Raw genomic sequence first — 17,428 nt, forward strand, 5'->3', positions numbered from 1 at the left:
TGCAGGGCCTTATAGCTGGTCCTAATGCTGTCTAAATTCCTCCTCCCATCCTTAGCTTTGGGAATCTACCCAAATGTGATGACTGCAACAGTGAAACACGAAGAACATAGTACAGTTGTGTACACTTATCATAAATGTAGATGTTTGAGTGTATTCACTGTTGCAGTCCTGGTTAAACCTCCCTCCAGCCTCTGGCTTCTTTTGGCTATACCTCTATTCTCCTTTACTATACTTAAAAATATTTGCTTTTTTGTTGGAGGTATAACCTTATATTTATATATATATATATATATATATATATATATATATATATATATATATATATATATATTTAATTGCTTCCCATTAAGGTCACGGAAGATGAGACAGCAACTGATGCAGGACCCGAGACTTTGATAATCAGGCTGACAGAGGGCTACTGCAAGCAGATAACCTAAATGTGATGACTGCAACAGTGAATACACTTGAACATCTACATTTATGGTAAGTGTACACAACTGTACTTTCTTTCTTTTGGAAATGGCCAGGGACAATTACTGCAAGCTTTCACACAGAATTAATCTACTTGTACAAGAACAGGGGTGTTTGATACACTTCAGTCACAGTCCACTTCATCTGACTGCCTGGATGATATGGGCTTAATTCCCTTTAGGCACTTGTTTATTGAGGATATGCACAAGTACTAATGGAGACAAGAAAGCCTGCTTTAGAAAATCATATATTAACAAATGGTAAAGGTTTTCTAGTTGTCACCAGCAACATAACCAGCACCCTTTCAGAGCTAGTGTTTCTCTGGTTTTACAATTTGTCAGTTATTATCTTTTGACCATTCTTATTCCTCCATCAAGCTTCATTTATCAGTCATATCAGCTTGTCTGCCCATGGATCCTTCTCTTTTAATGCATTTGCATGTCAAAAATGTTTTTGAAAGGGGTTTTGCATATGAGGTCTCCAAGAAAACTGGTAGCTTCTGCTTGGGATCTTGAGTTTGTGTTAGAGAAAGCCACCACTTGCACTTTTTAAATAAGCTCATCTGTCTGACTTGAGGTTCTTAACATGGAAACCTGTTTTACTGATTGCTGTGAAATCTGAAAGAAGAATATCTGAGTTGCAAGCTCGTATAGTAAGTCAGTGCTAGCTCATTTTCCACAGAGGCAGTGTTTATTTGAGAACTAATCCTTTTATGCCTGAAGTGGTATTCCTCCTTCCACCCTCTTGTTGTTGTTTGATTATGCAGGATGTGTATATGTTGTTGTTGTGTCTTTCGGCTTATCCCGGTTAGGGATTACCATAGCGGAACTCCGGTCCGCTAATATTTGGTAGTGGATTTTTACATGCCGAGTTACCAACCCTGACGCACAACCTTCAACGAAGGCACGCCCATTTGCGCATGCCTCCACACAGAAGACGTTCGAACTGAGAATCAAACGGGACGTCTTGCTATGAGGCGACAACGCTACCGCAGCACCACTGCAGGATGTGTATATACATGTATATAATTTTACTCCTAGCTATGTACTCTCGGGGCTCAACTTCTCTTCCTCAGTTGGCATGGGAGCTTTGAAGGGCTTGGTGCTCAAACCTGTGTTTTTAGGCAGCTTAGTTCAAGCTGCATAACTGTTTGAGCACACAAAAGATGCCCTGAAGCTTTGGAAGCTCGCCAGCTTTTATATCTTTGGCAGAATGTAACCAGTATAGCTAAGGTTACTGCAGCACTGATCATTTGGACATCTGTTGTTATGGTACATTTATAGGTTCATATTTCCTTACACAACTGTATTATTGTATTATTCTTACTCTGGATGTCCACAAATGACTCACACTATCTTCACCGAAGTAAAACCTTCAGGAATTCTTACCATTTATGTGTTTCTTATGAAGGTAAGAAATCTGGACAACTAGAGTGAAAATAGTTCCCTATGATTGTCTCATACAGTTTCCTTATGTTTCTTATACCATAATAAAATCAATTTTGGGCAGGGTCAATGTACATACTACCAGGACCTTGACATCTTCAGTGGTTCTTTGGAAAGGTGTGGGCTCAAAGTAGTCTAGAAGCAGCACCTTGGCTCTCTGCACATTTTTTTAGCTCTACAAACTAGACTTGGTTTCCATGTGTATAGAGGGCTTTGCTAAGACCATTCTCCAGGGACTCCTGGATCCTTATCTTAAAACCTTAAAGCAGTGGTATTATACCCAAACAGCTAAGAACTAGAGCAGTAGTGATCAATGGATAAACATAGTACAGTTGTATAAGTAAGTTTACCGTAAGAGTAGATGTTCAAGTGATCACTATTTTAGTAGCTCCTCAAACCCGCCATCCCCCCTATTTTTGTATGAGTTTTGTTGTAAGGGTGAGGACATGGATTTTTTTCGTACCTAGCATTGACCCCTTTCAGGGCTCTCGCTTCCATGTTTCAGTTGGTGTGAGTGCTCTGTAAGGTTTGGCATGCAGACTGCAGATTTCCTGCTCAAGCTGTCAGTGGTCTGGATGCATAGAAGATGTCCTAAAGCTTTGGAAACAGTCCGGCTGTTATAGCCTGTGTAAGATATAACCCATATAGCTAAAACTTAAAGTATTGTAGCAATGATCATTCAAACATCTATTGTTATGGCAAATTTACATACACAGCTGTACCTTATTGTTGATGCTTCAAACTCATAAGAGGAACAGGTGCAACTTTTGTCCCTGATGCAGGTTTGTTTTTTATTTGACTTGGCTTTACATTACACCCATTGCGAAATAGATCATTTATCTAGAGTTTATTTTATAAACACAGAAACCAAGTTATATAGCTGGTATGAGAGTCTATACTATGAAGCATTTTTTAGATCCCATTATATATTTATCAGCTCACTTAAATATGTGCCTATCCGCTTTTTAGAATACTAAGCGTCTGTTTTGCTTTCAGTACAAGCAGCGCTGTCCTGTATTGGAAGACCAGCTGGTGGACTTGGTTGTTTATGCCATGGAGCGGTCAGAAACTGAGGAGAAGTTCGATGATGGGGGCACCAGCCAGCTGCTGTGGCAGCATCTCTCTAGCCAACTTATCTTCTTTGTACTGTTCCAGTTTGCCAGTTTCCCTCACATGGTCTTGTCACTCCATCAAAAGGTAAACATGAATATGGAAATTTACTTAGTGATAAAATAGAGATCCATCCGCTTTTTCGAACTGTCAGGTGTTAGGTGTTAAAAAAAAGCGAGGAGGGTCTGCAAAATGGAGTAGAAGGTAAGACATTAAAAATGTGTTTTTGTCATTGGACATGTGCGATTTTTGTTTTTGTTTATTATGAGGAAATTACTGCTGCCATCTAGTGGTGATGAATGTAAAGAATCATAATCAAGTTTTACAGCCCTGTCACTGCATGTATAGATTTTGAATATTGGTTCTCTGTGCTTGTGGTGCCTGTACAGTGAAACACTGAAATAGCTAGTGTCATATTGTTGTTGGCCAACTCTTTTGCTTGCAGATTGCTGGCTGTAGAGGCAGTCAAATAATGAGTGCAGTGAAATCATTTACCTATTTTTGACATTCTGATATCTTACAGTGTACCTGGTGCTGCAGGAAAAATCAGGTCATTTTTTTTATGATAGTCTTAACATGGTTTTTATTTTTTCTTAACTTTACCACTGTATGATGGTGTCTCTTTAGGTTCTTTCAACCATCCTTTTGTCATTGTGGCTCTGTGTCCCCAGTTGTGGTAGCAAGGGGAAACTGCTTTGAAGTGCCAGGCACTCATTTCATTGATTATTTGAGTGTTAGCATTGATTTGTTTATTATATATTAAGAAATCTAGTTTGGAGAAGGGTGACCCAGTTTTTCCATCTAAAATGGAAGAACGTCTAGAGCATATACTTGTCCAGAAGCTTGTTGAGCAGGAAAAGCACTCCACCGTTTTTTTTTTTTTTTTTTTTGCATGTGGTTGGATTGTATCCACAGTCGTCTTCAAGCCCCTAGCTAATTGATGTGAAAGCCTGCTCAATAGTCTCTTCATTTAGCCCAGGACTCAGTTCTGTTGTTTCCAGCATTTCCCACTTATCTAAACATGCTTTAAGACGTGAGTATGATTCTGCAGATACTACATTTAGGGCTTGCTTTTGCTAATCTTTTGATGACATACATTTGGATATAAAATCAACCTTTTTCTGATGAGGTAATGTCTGAAATTTTTTATTCAGTTTTAGATAGAGGTTTTATTTAGCCTGTCTGCTACTGCTGAGGTCTTCATACAGTTAAATGCGAGAGGAGAAATTAATTCAGGGAGTTTCTAAGATTTTTTTCAAGTCCCTCCTTTCTTGCTTAAGAAACAAAATGAGCAATACCTAGATAGAGGTTTTATTTAGCCTATCTACTACTGCTGAGGTCTTCATACAGTTAAATGCGAGAAGAGAAATTAATTCAGGGAGTTTCTAAGATTTTTTCAAGTCCCTCCTTTCTTGCGTAAGAAACAAAATGAGCAAATCCCTGCCATTTCAGGACAAACAGTGAAACAAAAAGAGCTATTATCAGGGGAACTACAACCATGGATTATTTCCAAAAAAGAGACTGCCTACAACTAGAGTGACTATGCCAACATTCTTCCTCCCAACTCTCCATGTCCCATCCTCTTAAAATCTGTCCCAGCAACTTGCTCTGTACATTCCAATTTGGCAACAAATTGCGACAGACTTATGGGTGTTCATGGTGGGTTCAGGAGGGACACATTTGGCACTCGATGCAAACACCTCCTTTCAGGGGAGCTGCTTCTCACCTTCAGAATGAAACAGATTTTTTTCCTCAAGTTCTTCAGTACTTGCTCACCCAAGGAGTTATAGAAACAGTACTGTTAAATCAAATGGGCAAAGGCTTCTGTTCCAGAATGTTTCTGGTACCAAAGAAATAATCTTTTTGGGAGACCAGTTCTGCATCTTTCCTTCCTAAATCTGTATGTGGAAGTTCCAAAATTCAAGATGTTGACCCTTCAGAGTCTGTTACCTGTCATCCCCCAGGGAAGTTTTATGGTAACACTGGATCCTATAGTCAAAGGATTCAAGAAATTTGTGTCTGGGTCATATTACTGGTTCTCTGCATTACCCTTTGGATTATCTACTCTTCTAAGAATATTTGCAAAGTTATAAACTGTAGTCATAGCTCAATGTTGACTCAGTGACACTCACATTTTTCCTTATTTATATGACTTATTTTTGCAGAGTTTTTGTCCCAGATGTCAAGTTTCCTTAATATGAGATTTCATCTCTTCTAACCAATCTAGGAATCCAGATAAACATGCAGAAGTCCTCTTTGACCCATTACACAGGATTGTCTTTCTAGGATGTCTTATAGATAAACTGCAGCAAAAAGCCTTGTTGATGCATTAGAAGGTGGGGTTTTACCTGGGACCCTTCCTGAGGTTCTCATCGTATTCTCACACTTCAGAGAGTTTCTCCGGATTCTGGGGTTTATGGCATTGACGTTTCTCATGCTTCCTTTCTGTATGGCACACATGAGAACAGGTCAGCGGTATCTAAAAATACATGAAGCCAACTTTAGCCTCCCCTGGATTTTCAGATACCAGTCTTAGGATTTGAGAGAGAGAGAAAGAGAAGGAACTGCACTGGGAGAGACTACAAATACAAGCAAGTGCAGGTTTCTTCCCTTTTTCCCTCTACCCCAAACTCAATTCTTGTCAGCCCATATAACAATCTTACAAATCTACGCTCAGCCAACAAACTACTGGTATCTATACATAAACCGTACAATAAAGCAGGTGATTCCCCCTTCTCTAATGCAGTGGGTAAAAGCTGGAACCTACTTCTTTCTGAACTTACCTCTCTCTCCTCTACTACACTTTTCAAAAAGAACCTTAAATGATATCTAACTAGCCACTGGCCATGTCCCTGTACTAACCCAGACTAAGATGTCCTCATCCTGTTATCATTATCATCTGTGTCTTCCTTTGCCATTCCATCTCTACTCAGTTGTCACTTTAAAGTCCAGTACCTCCATGTTGGACTTATTCTAGCCAAGATAGACATAATGAACTTCTCCCCTGTCACTCTGAGTTACTACCCCTCAACTAATTTTCTCCCAACTCTGTTCTCTTTAAACTAGTCTCTCCTGCTGCTCCTTACTTAAAACTTTGTTCTGGAATCTCCCTCATCCTTCTGAATACTTCCTTCCCACAGTGATTGGGAAAAAAAAAGGGGGGAGGTCTTATTTTGTTCTACTTTCTTATATCACATATGCTTATTTACCTTGTAGCACATTTTGTATGACTAGTATCTTTAATTGAAGTTTAATGTTTTGAAAATGAATTTTTAATGTGCTGTTTGTTTTATGTGGAGCTTTTCTCCCTGGGCCTCTACTGAAAATGGATATATATCCAGTTAGACTAGCCCGGTCAACAAATGTAAAATAAGTAAATACATTTGTAACTACATATGTCCTTCCTTATCAATTTTGCACCATTCTTTGCTATTTAGATGCAACTGAAATTTCCTCATGGGGAATTTGACAAAGGGAACCTTGGGAATGGTGGATGCCAGGCACCTCAGAGCTCGGCAAAATAACCTTGCAGGAAGAACTGGAAGAGGAAGAAGAGAGTGGAAGTAAGCAGTCAGAGTGGACCTTGGGAGGCAAGAGAGAGAAGCCAGCATGGAATGGTCTGAATCCTGCAAAACAAAAAACACTTAGCCCTGATAGGGAGTCAACACAGAATTTTTGACACTGAGGGTGATCCCACACTGAGCAAAAGAATCATAGTGAAGTGCAGATCTTGAAGCAGGAGCTTTTGTTTTTGTATACTGTTACACACTGTCTATATTGTGAGTACCTACTAGAGGGCTTTGTAAGTATGTTTGACTCGTATCTGTTTTGTTCTGTCTCTGTTATCCAGAGCTTTCCTCCCTGGGCCTCCGCCGAAAATGGACATATATCCATTCGGACTATCCCGGTCAACAAATGTAAAATAAATAAATTAATTAATAGGTTGCCCAAATAAGGGAATATTTGAATTCCCTGAAGTTTGCAGAAGGCTACCACAGGGGCCAGACATTTGGTAAAGACCCTTGTAGCTTTAGAAAGTCCAAAAAGGAAAGCAGAAAACTGATAATGAGAGGAAAAAACAGAGAAACTTAAACTTCATGAAGAGAGGGTAATAAGAATATGGACGTTAGCGACCTTCAAATCCAGACACACCAGAAAGCCTTGAGGGAGCAGCAGAGAGAGAGTCTGAAGAGACAACATCCTGAAAAATGGACCATGAGAAAAGTGTCAGAAGACAGGTGTAGAGTAGGCCTCCAAGACCACTCTTTCCTGGGAACCAGAAACATTCTGGAATAAAAACCTGTTCCCTTTTAAGACAAGGGGGCAGGTTGCGTGGTTCCCTCCTCCACTGGATTCTGCAGAACCAAAGGAAAATTAGGGATCTGCAAGGAGGTAGCTGAGAAAGGCCAGAGAATGGAGGAGGGTACTTCTAAGCCTTAAAATAACCATTTTAGATAATGTAGCGTACCCAAGCATATGTGGTTATCTGTTGAAAAACAGGCAATGAGAAAGTCAGCCTGAGGGACAGAGGAGTCTGACCAAGGGGGGGGGGGGTAAGTTGAGGCTTGATGTCAGATAGGAGCAGATTTGCCATGAAAAGAAGGATGTTCATAGTGTTACCCTGCTGCAGTCATTACACTTGGGTTATCCTGTCGTCAGGCGGTCCCGCAGTCGGCCGGAATTCCAAAGTCTTGGTCCGGCGTTGGTTGCTGTCGCCTCTTCCCTGACGTCAGTGCCCCAGGGGTATATATAATGCAACCGATGCCATTTTCTTCAGTCTTTCTTGCCGCGCGGTGCCCGAAGCAGAAGCAGTTCGCAAGTGCCGGTCGGCCGACTCCTGAGATTTTCGAATTCGAATTTCAGACCGAAGTCTTCTATAAAGCTAAGTACCCCGTTGGGGAAACTTTTCTTGCCTCAGACCGATGTCAGAAAAAGTTAACAATTGTATTTCTTGTGGGAAGCAAATACCTCATAAGGATTTTCATTCTTATTGCATACCTTGCCTAGGCCCAGACCACGACGTCACTACTTGTCGGTTTTGTGCTAGGTTTAATAAGCGTACTATTAAAAGGCGCTTTGATTTCGCATGACACTACTTCGGTAGGAAATTTAACTACACCATGCCGTCGGAGCAACCGACTACCGGCGTGCACAAAAAACGCAGGGATAAGGACAGACAGCCCAGGCCTAAGCCAGATTCCGAGGCCTCGGCCAATCTGGTCTCTGGTTCTCCGGTCCTCAGTGAGGCTCCAACGCAGCCCCTGACTACCGCAAATCTGGATCCCGAGACCGCTACGGAAATTTTGATGGAATGTACCAGGCCGACGCAACCTTTTACTTCAGGCCCTTCCGATGACTTTACTACAAAAGACGTCGGTGCTACAGAAACGCCATCGGTTTCTGAAGGCGTTTTCAGACCGACGACTCTCACCATTAAAACGTTTTCTAAGTCGAAGACTCCTTCTAAATCTAAAAGGACTGCACGTCAGTCTCCTGTTCAAGGCCCCATGCCTAAGAAACAGATGCTCAAAATGGCTGAAGATTTGATTTCTTTAATCAGGGGTTCCCAGCCCCCTCCTGACAAAAGGCCTAGACAAGAGGAAGATTATGCATCCTCTGAGCAAATGTCCATTTCTTCAGACTCCTCTGAGGACCAAGACTACTCCTTCTCTCCTTATGAAGATTCTGATGCTGAGGACTCTATTCCCTCAACTTCTCCTCCTGAAGACTACTCCTTTGGGGAAACTTTACACACTATGAGGGAACATTTTCACTGGGAAGGTCAGGACTACTCTGACTCAAAGAAAAGGCTCAGAGAGTTTCTTTTACTTCCCCAACACAGACCACTTGCCATCCCACCAGTTTTGGACATTGTGGATGATGTCTATTTAGAATCCAGTTTCAACCCAGACTCTCTACCTCCTGCACCAGCTAAGCCTGACAGATACTATAGAGTGCCTGATTCCCACAAATTTCTTTACAAAAGCCCTGTAGCTGACCCAGAGACTATCTTGCAGGGTCCCAAGGGGGCTAAGGCTTCTATGGCTAAAAAACCAGTACCTTCTGGGAGGGATTCCAGAGCACTAGACAGGTGGGGGAAAAAGGTTTACACCTCAGCCACACTAGCTATGAGGGCACTGAATTGTCAATTTCACATGCTTGTATCAGCAATTTCTAATCTCTCAGTTAAAGCAAAGAATAACCTCTCTCCCTCAACAATCTGAATTGAAAGAAGTACAGGATCTGTTGCACGCCACTGAGCAGGTGGGTAAACATACCTTACAATGTGGGTTTGATTCTTTGGAGGCCTCCTGCAGAGCAGCTGTCACTGGGTCTGTTGCACGTAGGCATGCTTGGTTAAAAGAACAAACTCTGCCTGATCATGTTAAATCAAAACTACTGGATGCTCCCTTACAGCAGGATGTTCTTTTTGGAGTTAAAGCAGAAGAAGTTTTAAAGAAAATGGAAGATAAGGCAAAATCTATGCAGACAGTCAAAGATTTCCTACAAGTACAACCCCCTCGTTTGAGCAGAAACTGGCCAACAAAAAATTGGTCCTTTCCAGCCACTGACAGACCACAGAGGGGTAAATACAGACGCCCAAGGGGCAGAGGACAACCACAAGCCCAGTATAAACCTCGCCAGTGGGGCTCTACAACACAGAAGGGAGGAGAAGACAGGTCTCAAACCACCAGAAGGCAAACTCAATGACTTGCACCTCATCCGACCAAGCAATACCCTCTTGGCAGCCCCCTTGGGGGGAAAACTCACACTTTTTGCAGACAACTGGCACATTGTCACAAAGGACAAATGGGTCCTAGACATAATTTTACGAGGATACAGATTCCACTTTCACACCTTGCCAGTGAAAAGAGGAATGCCAAACTTGCCACAAAATCAATGGGCAGAGGCATAAAAGCAAATTACAGCTCTCATGGACATGAGAGCCATTCAACTGGTACCTACTCGAGAGCAAGGCCAAGGATTTTATTCAAGACTCTTTCTAGTGCCCAGAAAGGACAATGCCTGGAGACCAATTCTGGACCTTTCAATTCTAAACACTTACTTACAAGTACCCAAATTCAAGATGCTAACACTACAGCAGCTACTTCCCATGTTGGGCAAGAAAGCATGGCTAGTAACGTTGGACCTCAAGGAGGCATACCTGCATGTCCCTATCAGACAAAGTTGCAGAAGATATCTCCGTTTCATTGCAGGTTCAACCCATTACCAACTCTCTGCACTGCCCTTTGGCTTATCTACTGTGCCCAGAGTTTTCACAAAATGCCTGGCACCAGTAATTGCATACTGCAGACAAAGAGGAATTCAAATATATCCATACCTGGACGACTGCCTCATCCAAGCAGAAAGCAAAGACATTCTCTTACATTATCTGGCCGTTGTAAAGCATCTACTAAACTGCCTGGGGTACACAGTAAACGAAAAGAAGTCAAAACTAGTACCCTCACAAAAATGACATTCCTGGGTGCCAGCTTGAATACAACAGCCCAGAAGGCTTATCTTACGCCAGACAAGCAACTACAACTGACTCAATATTTCAAGACAATGGCAACAAAGACCCAATTAACTGCAAGAAAAATTCTGCAGGCTTTGGGCTTCATGGCATCTTGCATACTAATAATACCATTTGCAAAGCTGCATATGAGGAAATTACAGTGGTACCTAAAAAGCGTATGGTCTCAACACAGCCACAGCTTGGACACAATGATATCTCTCATTCCCTGCCTACAGCAGGAATTTCTATGGTGGTCACAGGCATGTCACCTCAACAAGGGTCAGCCTTTCACCTTGCCCCCAGCCAGGCAAACTATCACAACAGACGCTTCAGACTACGCCTGGGGGGCACACATGGCAGGACAATGCATTCAAGGCCTATGGACTGCAGATCAAAGAAATCTGCACATAAATCAAAAAGAGATGCTAGCTGTACAGAAAGCTCTGACAGCCTTCAAGGATCTACTACAGCCAGGACAACTTGCAATAAAGACGGACAACACCACAGTAATGTGGTACATAAACAAACAAGGGGTACACATTCTTACCCTCTATGCAGGCAAGCAATGACCTTATGGAACACAGCTCTGGCCTACCAAGTCCAGTTACAAGCTCAATTCCCGCCAGGACAGAAGAACACATTGGCAGACGACCTCAGCGGAAACATCAAGGATCCCCACGAGTGGAAACTAGATCCACAAATATTTGCAATGATAACTCAAAAATGGGGCCTTCCAGACATAGACCTGTTTGCCAGTCCTCAAAACTATCAACTGACAAAATTTTGTACAAGGACATTTCACCATCAAGATTGGAAAGTGGACGCTCTCTCTTTCAGTTGGAAAAACCTGACAGTATATGCCTTCCCTCCATTGCCTCTCCTCACAAAGGTTCTTTTGAAAGTCACAAAGGAGAGACCACGACTGATTCTCATAGCCCCAGACTAGCCACGCCAGCACTGGTATCCGCTATTGAAAAATATGGCCCACAGCCCACCATGGATATTGCCTCAAATCCCCCATTTGCTCACACAACAAAGCAATCAGATTCTTCACAGCCAGCTCAAAACTTTAAACCTGGCTGCATGGCAAATCATCTAAACATCCAACCAGCTCCTCTTTCACAAGCAGTTCTGGGTGTTATTCTGGAAGCCAGGAGGCCAAGCACCAGGAAGGCTTATTCGGACAAATGGAAAAGGTTTTGTGCCTGGAACCAAGCTAAAGGCCAGGACACAATTCAGCCTCACATGCCTCACATTCTACAGTATTGAGCTGAGATGTTGCACAAAGGACTTTCCATTTCCTCAATTAAAATCCATGCTTCAGCTATTTCGGCTCAATACAACATGGATCCACCTTTATTTTCACATCCTCTTCTAAGGCAGTTCCTCAGAGGGGCAAAAAACATTAGACCACCCAGGAGAGCACCTACACCAACATGGGACCTCAATCTTGTTCTGGAAAAACTAACGCTACCTCCCTTTGAACCAGCTTTCTCTTCAGATCTTCAGTTCCTGTCATGGAAGACTGCCCTGCTCCTAGCAATAACTTCAGCTAGAAGAGTCTCAGAGCTACAGGCACTAATGGCAGTGGAACCTTTCCTCATTTTTCATCAAGACAGAGTTTCTCTACGAACTTATCCTTCCTTTATGCCTAAGGTGGTTTCCAGTGTAGCTTTAAATCAAACCATCCACTTACCCACCTTCTTCCCCAATCCACAGAACAAAAGTGAGAGACTCCTGCATTCCTTGGACATTCACAGGCAGCTTTGTTACTATTTGGACAAAACTAAGGCTTTCAGAAAATCTGACCAGCTCTTTGTATCCTATGCTACAGCTTCTCAAGGGAAGGCTATATCAAAGCAAACCATTTCTAAATGGATAGGTCATTGCATAGGTTTCTGCTATACCCATCATGGGAAACCAGTTCCTGCTACCATTAGATCCCATTCTACCAGGGCAACAGCTACCTCTACAGCCTTTCTCAGGGGGGGTCCAACCAAGGAAATTTTAGAAACTGCAACTTGGAGTTCAGTACACACCTTTGCCAAACACTATCACTTACCTCTTTACTCAAAGTCCAGGGCAGGCTTCGCCACTGCAGTTCTGCAGGGCCTTATAGCCTCCACTAACCCTCTATGATACCTCCCCCCTACCTTAGCTTTGGGATTCAACCCAAGTGTGATGACTGCAGCAGGGTAACACGATGAACATAGTACAGTTTTGTACCTACCATAAATTTAGATGTTCGAGTGTTCACCCTGCTGCAGTCCAGGTTACCCCCCCCCCCCTCCATCCCCTCTGATCTACTGGCTAAATCTCTTCTATGCCTTACTGATGTATTTGCTTATAGCTGAAGGGATTTTGTGTTTGTGCAGTGGTTACTCCTTTTGATACTAATTTCTGACCACCTTTTTGGGGGCACCTGACATCTGGGGCAAGACAAACTGAAGAAAATGGCGTCGGTTGCATTATATATACCCCTGGCGCACTGACGTCAGGGAAGAGGCGACAGCAACTGACGCCGGACCAAGACTTTGGAATTCCGGCCGACTGCGGGGCCGCCTGACGACAGGATAACCCAAGTGTGATGACTGCAGCAGGGTGAACACTTGAACATCTCCATTTATGGTAGGTACAAAACTGTACTTTTTACACCTGCCATAACGGGTAGTGCCATACTCTGTTATATTTTTAATAACATTTCCACAGGGAATCATAAACTTGGTTTTAACTAAAAAATCTTTAAGATTTCTTCTTCTCTTATAAGAGGGTAATGGTGCTTCACTAACCCATTGACTGAAATCTTTTAGAGACAGAACATAACCACAATAAAATTTTAATAGATCTGTAAGGACCTTACTAAAGCTACTGTATGTAGTCACAAAATATATATATTTTTTTGTTTATGATTTACTTTGCCCCTATAATAATGTGTAACTTCTTGCCCATCCATAAGTTCCTTAAAATATATTCCTTTGAAAACTTTTGCCAACATTCATGCGATAGCTCATTACTAAAACCTCTATTTCTAAACATATGTACAGTTTTGCCCATTTCTAACATATAATCTTCCTCATTATTACATAACCTGTACAAACGTACAAACTCCCTATAGGGTATGGCTTGGATAGTGGGGGGGGGGGTGACAGCTTTGGGCCCTTACATTTTGTATCCCACTTTGTACAGGTTGAAGTCCTTACAGATCTATTAAAATTTTATTGGGGTTATGTTCTGTCTCTAAATTATATCAGTCATTGGGTTAGTGAAGCACCACTACCCTCTTGGAAAAAATCTTAAAGATTTTTTAGTTAAAACCAAGTTTGTGATTCCCTGTGGAACTGTTATTAAAAATATAACAGAGTATGGCACTACCCCTTGTGGCAGGTGTAAAACCTGTAACGAGGAGTTTTAGGAAAATCAGTGGACAACTTTGTCAGGTGAAAGACTGTTTCTAATGTGATACAGAGGGCATTATCTATGCCCTCAAATGTCCCTGCGATGAGTTCTATATAGGTGAGAGTAAAAAAGCCTTTAAGATGAGACTGTTGGAACATGTAAGGGACATTGTAATAAAAAAGAGAGTTCAACAGAAAACATTTTAACCAATTACATGGGGGTGTAAGTGAAGGTCTGATGGGGACTGTGTTAAAAAAGTAAATAATCCACTATATGATGACAGAAATATAAAAAGCAAGTTACTTTTTAAAGAATCTACATACATTTTAAAATATGACACTTTAGCCTCAAGGGGTTAAATATGGAGTGTAACTGGTGATTTTATATTTAATAGTTTTATTGATGTGTAATTAAGATTTAATTGTTTAATTGATGGGTTGTACTTTAGGCAGGTGTATGTGTGTGTGTGAAGTTGTACTCCTTGAAGGCTTGTGCAGCCGAGACATCAGAAAAATAAACTTTTGTTGGTTTACTTAACTGGTGGTTCTTTCTTCAAGCAATTTTTCCTGTTGTGGTTATTCATTTTTAGTCGGAGAACTCTGAGGTTTCGGAGTACCTCAGAAAATACTAAGAGTTGTTAAAGCAGGATTATCCAGAACTTGCACCCATTCCTCCTGTATTGTCTGCTTTAGAAGATGGGTGTATTATTTATTTATTTATTTATTTTACATTTGTTAACCGGGAAAGTCCGACTGGATACAGGTCCATTTTCAGCGGAGGCCTGGGGAGAAAACCTCCAAGTGTACTTAACTAGTGTAATTACAGTGAAATTATTGCAGTGAATTATCACAAAATTGAAGTTTTTTTAACAATATATACAGACAGGTACAATTTCTACTCACATACACACAGGATAGGTTGGAAGTTAGTATCTGAGAAAGAAATAGTGATTTTATCGTAAAAAGAGGGAAATTGTAACAAAAGGTGGTAACATACATGATATCATCTTAACTTTAAATCTTTCAGTAGGAGAGAGATTTACAAAATTCTAAGCAGTTAGAGGATCAAAGATTTATTCTTGCGATTAGGTTCTCATTTATAGATTCTGTTTGTGTGGGAGTATTACTGCGATTTTTCCTTTCCTGAGCTGCTGCCCTAAAAGGCAGGAGGATATGTAAAGTTCTTCAGTCTTTTTAAGTTTTATATACTATTCCCAAACCTGACACAGCAGCTATAGCTTTAGTTGATCCCACTGCTGCTAAGAACTTATTAATTCCCATCCTATTCTTTCTGATAAGGATGAGAAAATTATTGATAGTATGGGGGTAGGGGAGTGTAATAGTTCTGTAACTTTCATTTTCAAAATTTTGAATTGTCAGGCTCGTATGTTATTCTGACAAATTATGAAAATATGAACAATGTTTTATATGCATTTGTTACTTGAGAGGAAAAATCTACTTTAAATAACTTTAGTTTCTTCTATTGTAAAGGTCACTACTTATTGATCTGATGATGTCAATTTCATTCAGTCCTCAATGTATGGGTCTTTGGTCCGACTCCTCTTAACAGGAGTGGAAGACCAGGGAGGAGCAGGGCCTGATATCCTTTGAGGAAGCTTCAGTACCACCAAGGCATTGAACAAGCCTTGGGTAAAAATCCTGCCATTCACGTTGGATATCTTGAGCAGTAGAGGTAATATGCTTTGTATTTTGTTTTTTCTTAAGAGGGGCATCTCCCCTAACAACCCTCTAAGGTTCAGGCCCTTGGCAAGATTCAGTAAGAGTACCAAGAATCTAATCCTGGACTAGGATGTTTGTAATCACCCTTGACCCTTCCAAAATAATCAGCTGTGGTTCCCCTTCAATGTTCCTGCAGAACCTAAAATAGATACAGCAGATGATTTTCTTCAGAATCAGGGAGATCTGTAAAAATCCGACAAGCCTGAGCAATCAAGGCCAGAACATACCTAGTCATGTGGGTCTGGTAATTAATAGCCCCAAAGGCCAAAGTAGAAGCAGTGTAAACGTTCTTACCATTCCTCCCCGTTGAACTACTTCCTTATCAGAATGCAAACGTCTGTAAGAGGGCAAGAGGTTGAAAGGTTTGCCAGAAGAGACTGACACCACAGCAGGATCAGCAGAAGGACATTTAAATGAAAATTGACAATCCTCAGGAACCTTATAGAATCTGCCAGTTTCTTAGGAGTAGGAGGCTGAGAATCAGGAGACTTGGAAGTAACAATGAAAGTATCTAACCAGGCAGCCAACACAGGAGGAACTGATAAGAGTTTAGGAGTATCCACCTGATATATCCTCTGAATATCAGACATTTGAGAAAAAATCCAGTTAAAGTGTTCCATCATCCTAGCAATTGTGTTCCCAAAGAACAATTCTTCAAAAGGAGACTCAGTACTAACAGACTCCTCCTAATCAGAACCACAAACCAAAGGTGATTGCATCTGTTAAGAATAGGACAAAGACCCCCTCATCAGACTCTGAATCCTCATCTGAGGAGTCTGGTTCTCTAAACCATTTAGAAGGGGTAGAGATCCAAGGAGGAGCAGGCACCGAAACCCCATGAGGAGGCTTCAGGGCCATCAAGGCAGAAAAACCCCAAGTAAACTTTTCTCATTCCCTTTGAGGATCCTTAGGATGGACCGAAACTTGCTTTGTCTTTTGTCTTTTCTTTAAAGGAACATCAGCCCTAACAAATGTCAGATGTCTCGACTTTTAGCAAGATTCGATAAGAGAACCTGGAACCTCCTCCTGACCAATATCTGCGGCATACCTCTACGACCCTTTGAGATAATCAACCTCTGTTGCCCCTCAATATCCAGAGCAGAGCATTTGCAAAAATATGATCCATGCCGGTCTCCAACAGGGTCTCAGCAGAGGAATCTGATGTAGGTGCCAAGTGACCTACAGAGCTATTACTCACTTCTAGAGGGATGTCCAGTGGAGGCTGCACAGCTAAAGAATCTGGTCAAGACTTCTTTGCTGCCTTCTTACCTGGCAGGATTCCGTCATGTTACCCTGGGTTAACTGTTTAAGCGATTGGTTTTCAAGATAAATGGACAGGGAAAACAAGTGGTTTCTTTGTGTCTTAGGCACAAGCACCTTACCGATCCTATAAGAGGTATCGTCATGGAAAGCATCCAAACAAAAGAGAGACTGTTTGTGATGATCCTTATGGGGGAATCTGCCTCCTAGACTGACATTTTTCCTTTTTGGATGACATTAAGAGCTTGGAATCTTTAGCTAGTGAAGCAGCCAGTCAGTTCTGAGTATCGAAACGGAGTCCCACAGATAAATGAATGAATGAAGATGACAACATCAGATTTAAAGTTTTGTACTCACCATAACTATGCATCTGTGTTATCAATTTTCATTATTCCTCAACGTATGGGTCTCAGATCTGACCTTTGGATCCGACTTGGCCAATCTCTTTAGATTCTCGGATCTGACTGTTGAGCTCTTCCCTTTGCCCATAA

General features: G+C 41.5%; 1 protein-coding gene across 1 annotated transcript in view; it reads left to right on the forward strand.

The window, feature by feature from the left end:
- Window positions 1-17,428, forward strand: part of MED23 (mediator complex subunit 23) — a 1,483,999-nt gene that overhangs the window by 575,934 nt on the left and 890,637 nt on the right. Inside the window, exon 5 of the mRNA XM_044067991.1 lies at window positions 2,913-3,113. Coding sequence (XP_043923926.1) covers window positions 2,913-3,113 — 201 coding nt within the window. The remainder of the gene's footprint in view (window positions 1-2,912; window positions 3,114-17,428) is intronic.

This window comes from Protopterus annectens, chromosome 1.part0 (assembly GCF_019279795.1).
Source record: "Protopterus annectens isolate FY-2018-M chromosome 1.part0, PAN1.0, whole genome shotgun sequence".
Lineage (NCBI taxonomy): Eukaryota > Metazoa > Chordata > Ceratodontiformes > Protopteridae > Protopterus > Protopterus annectens.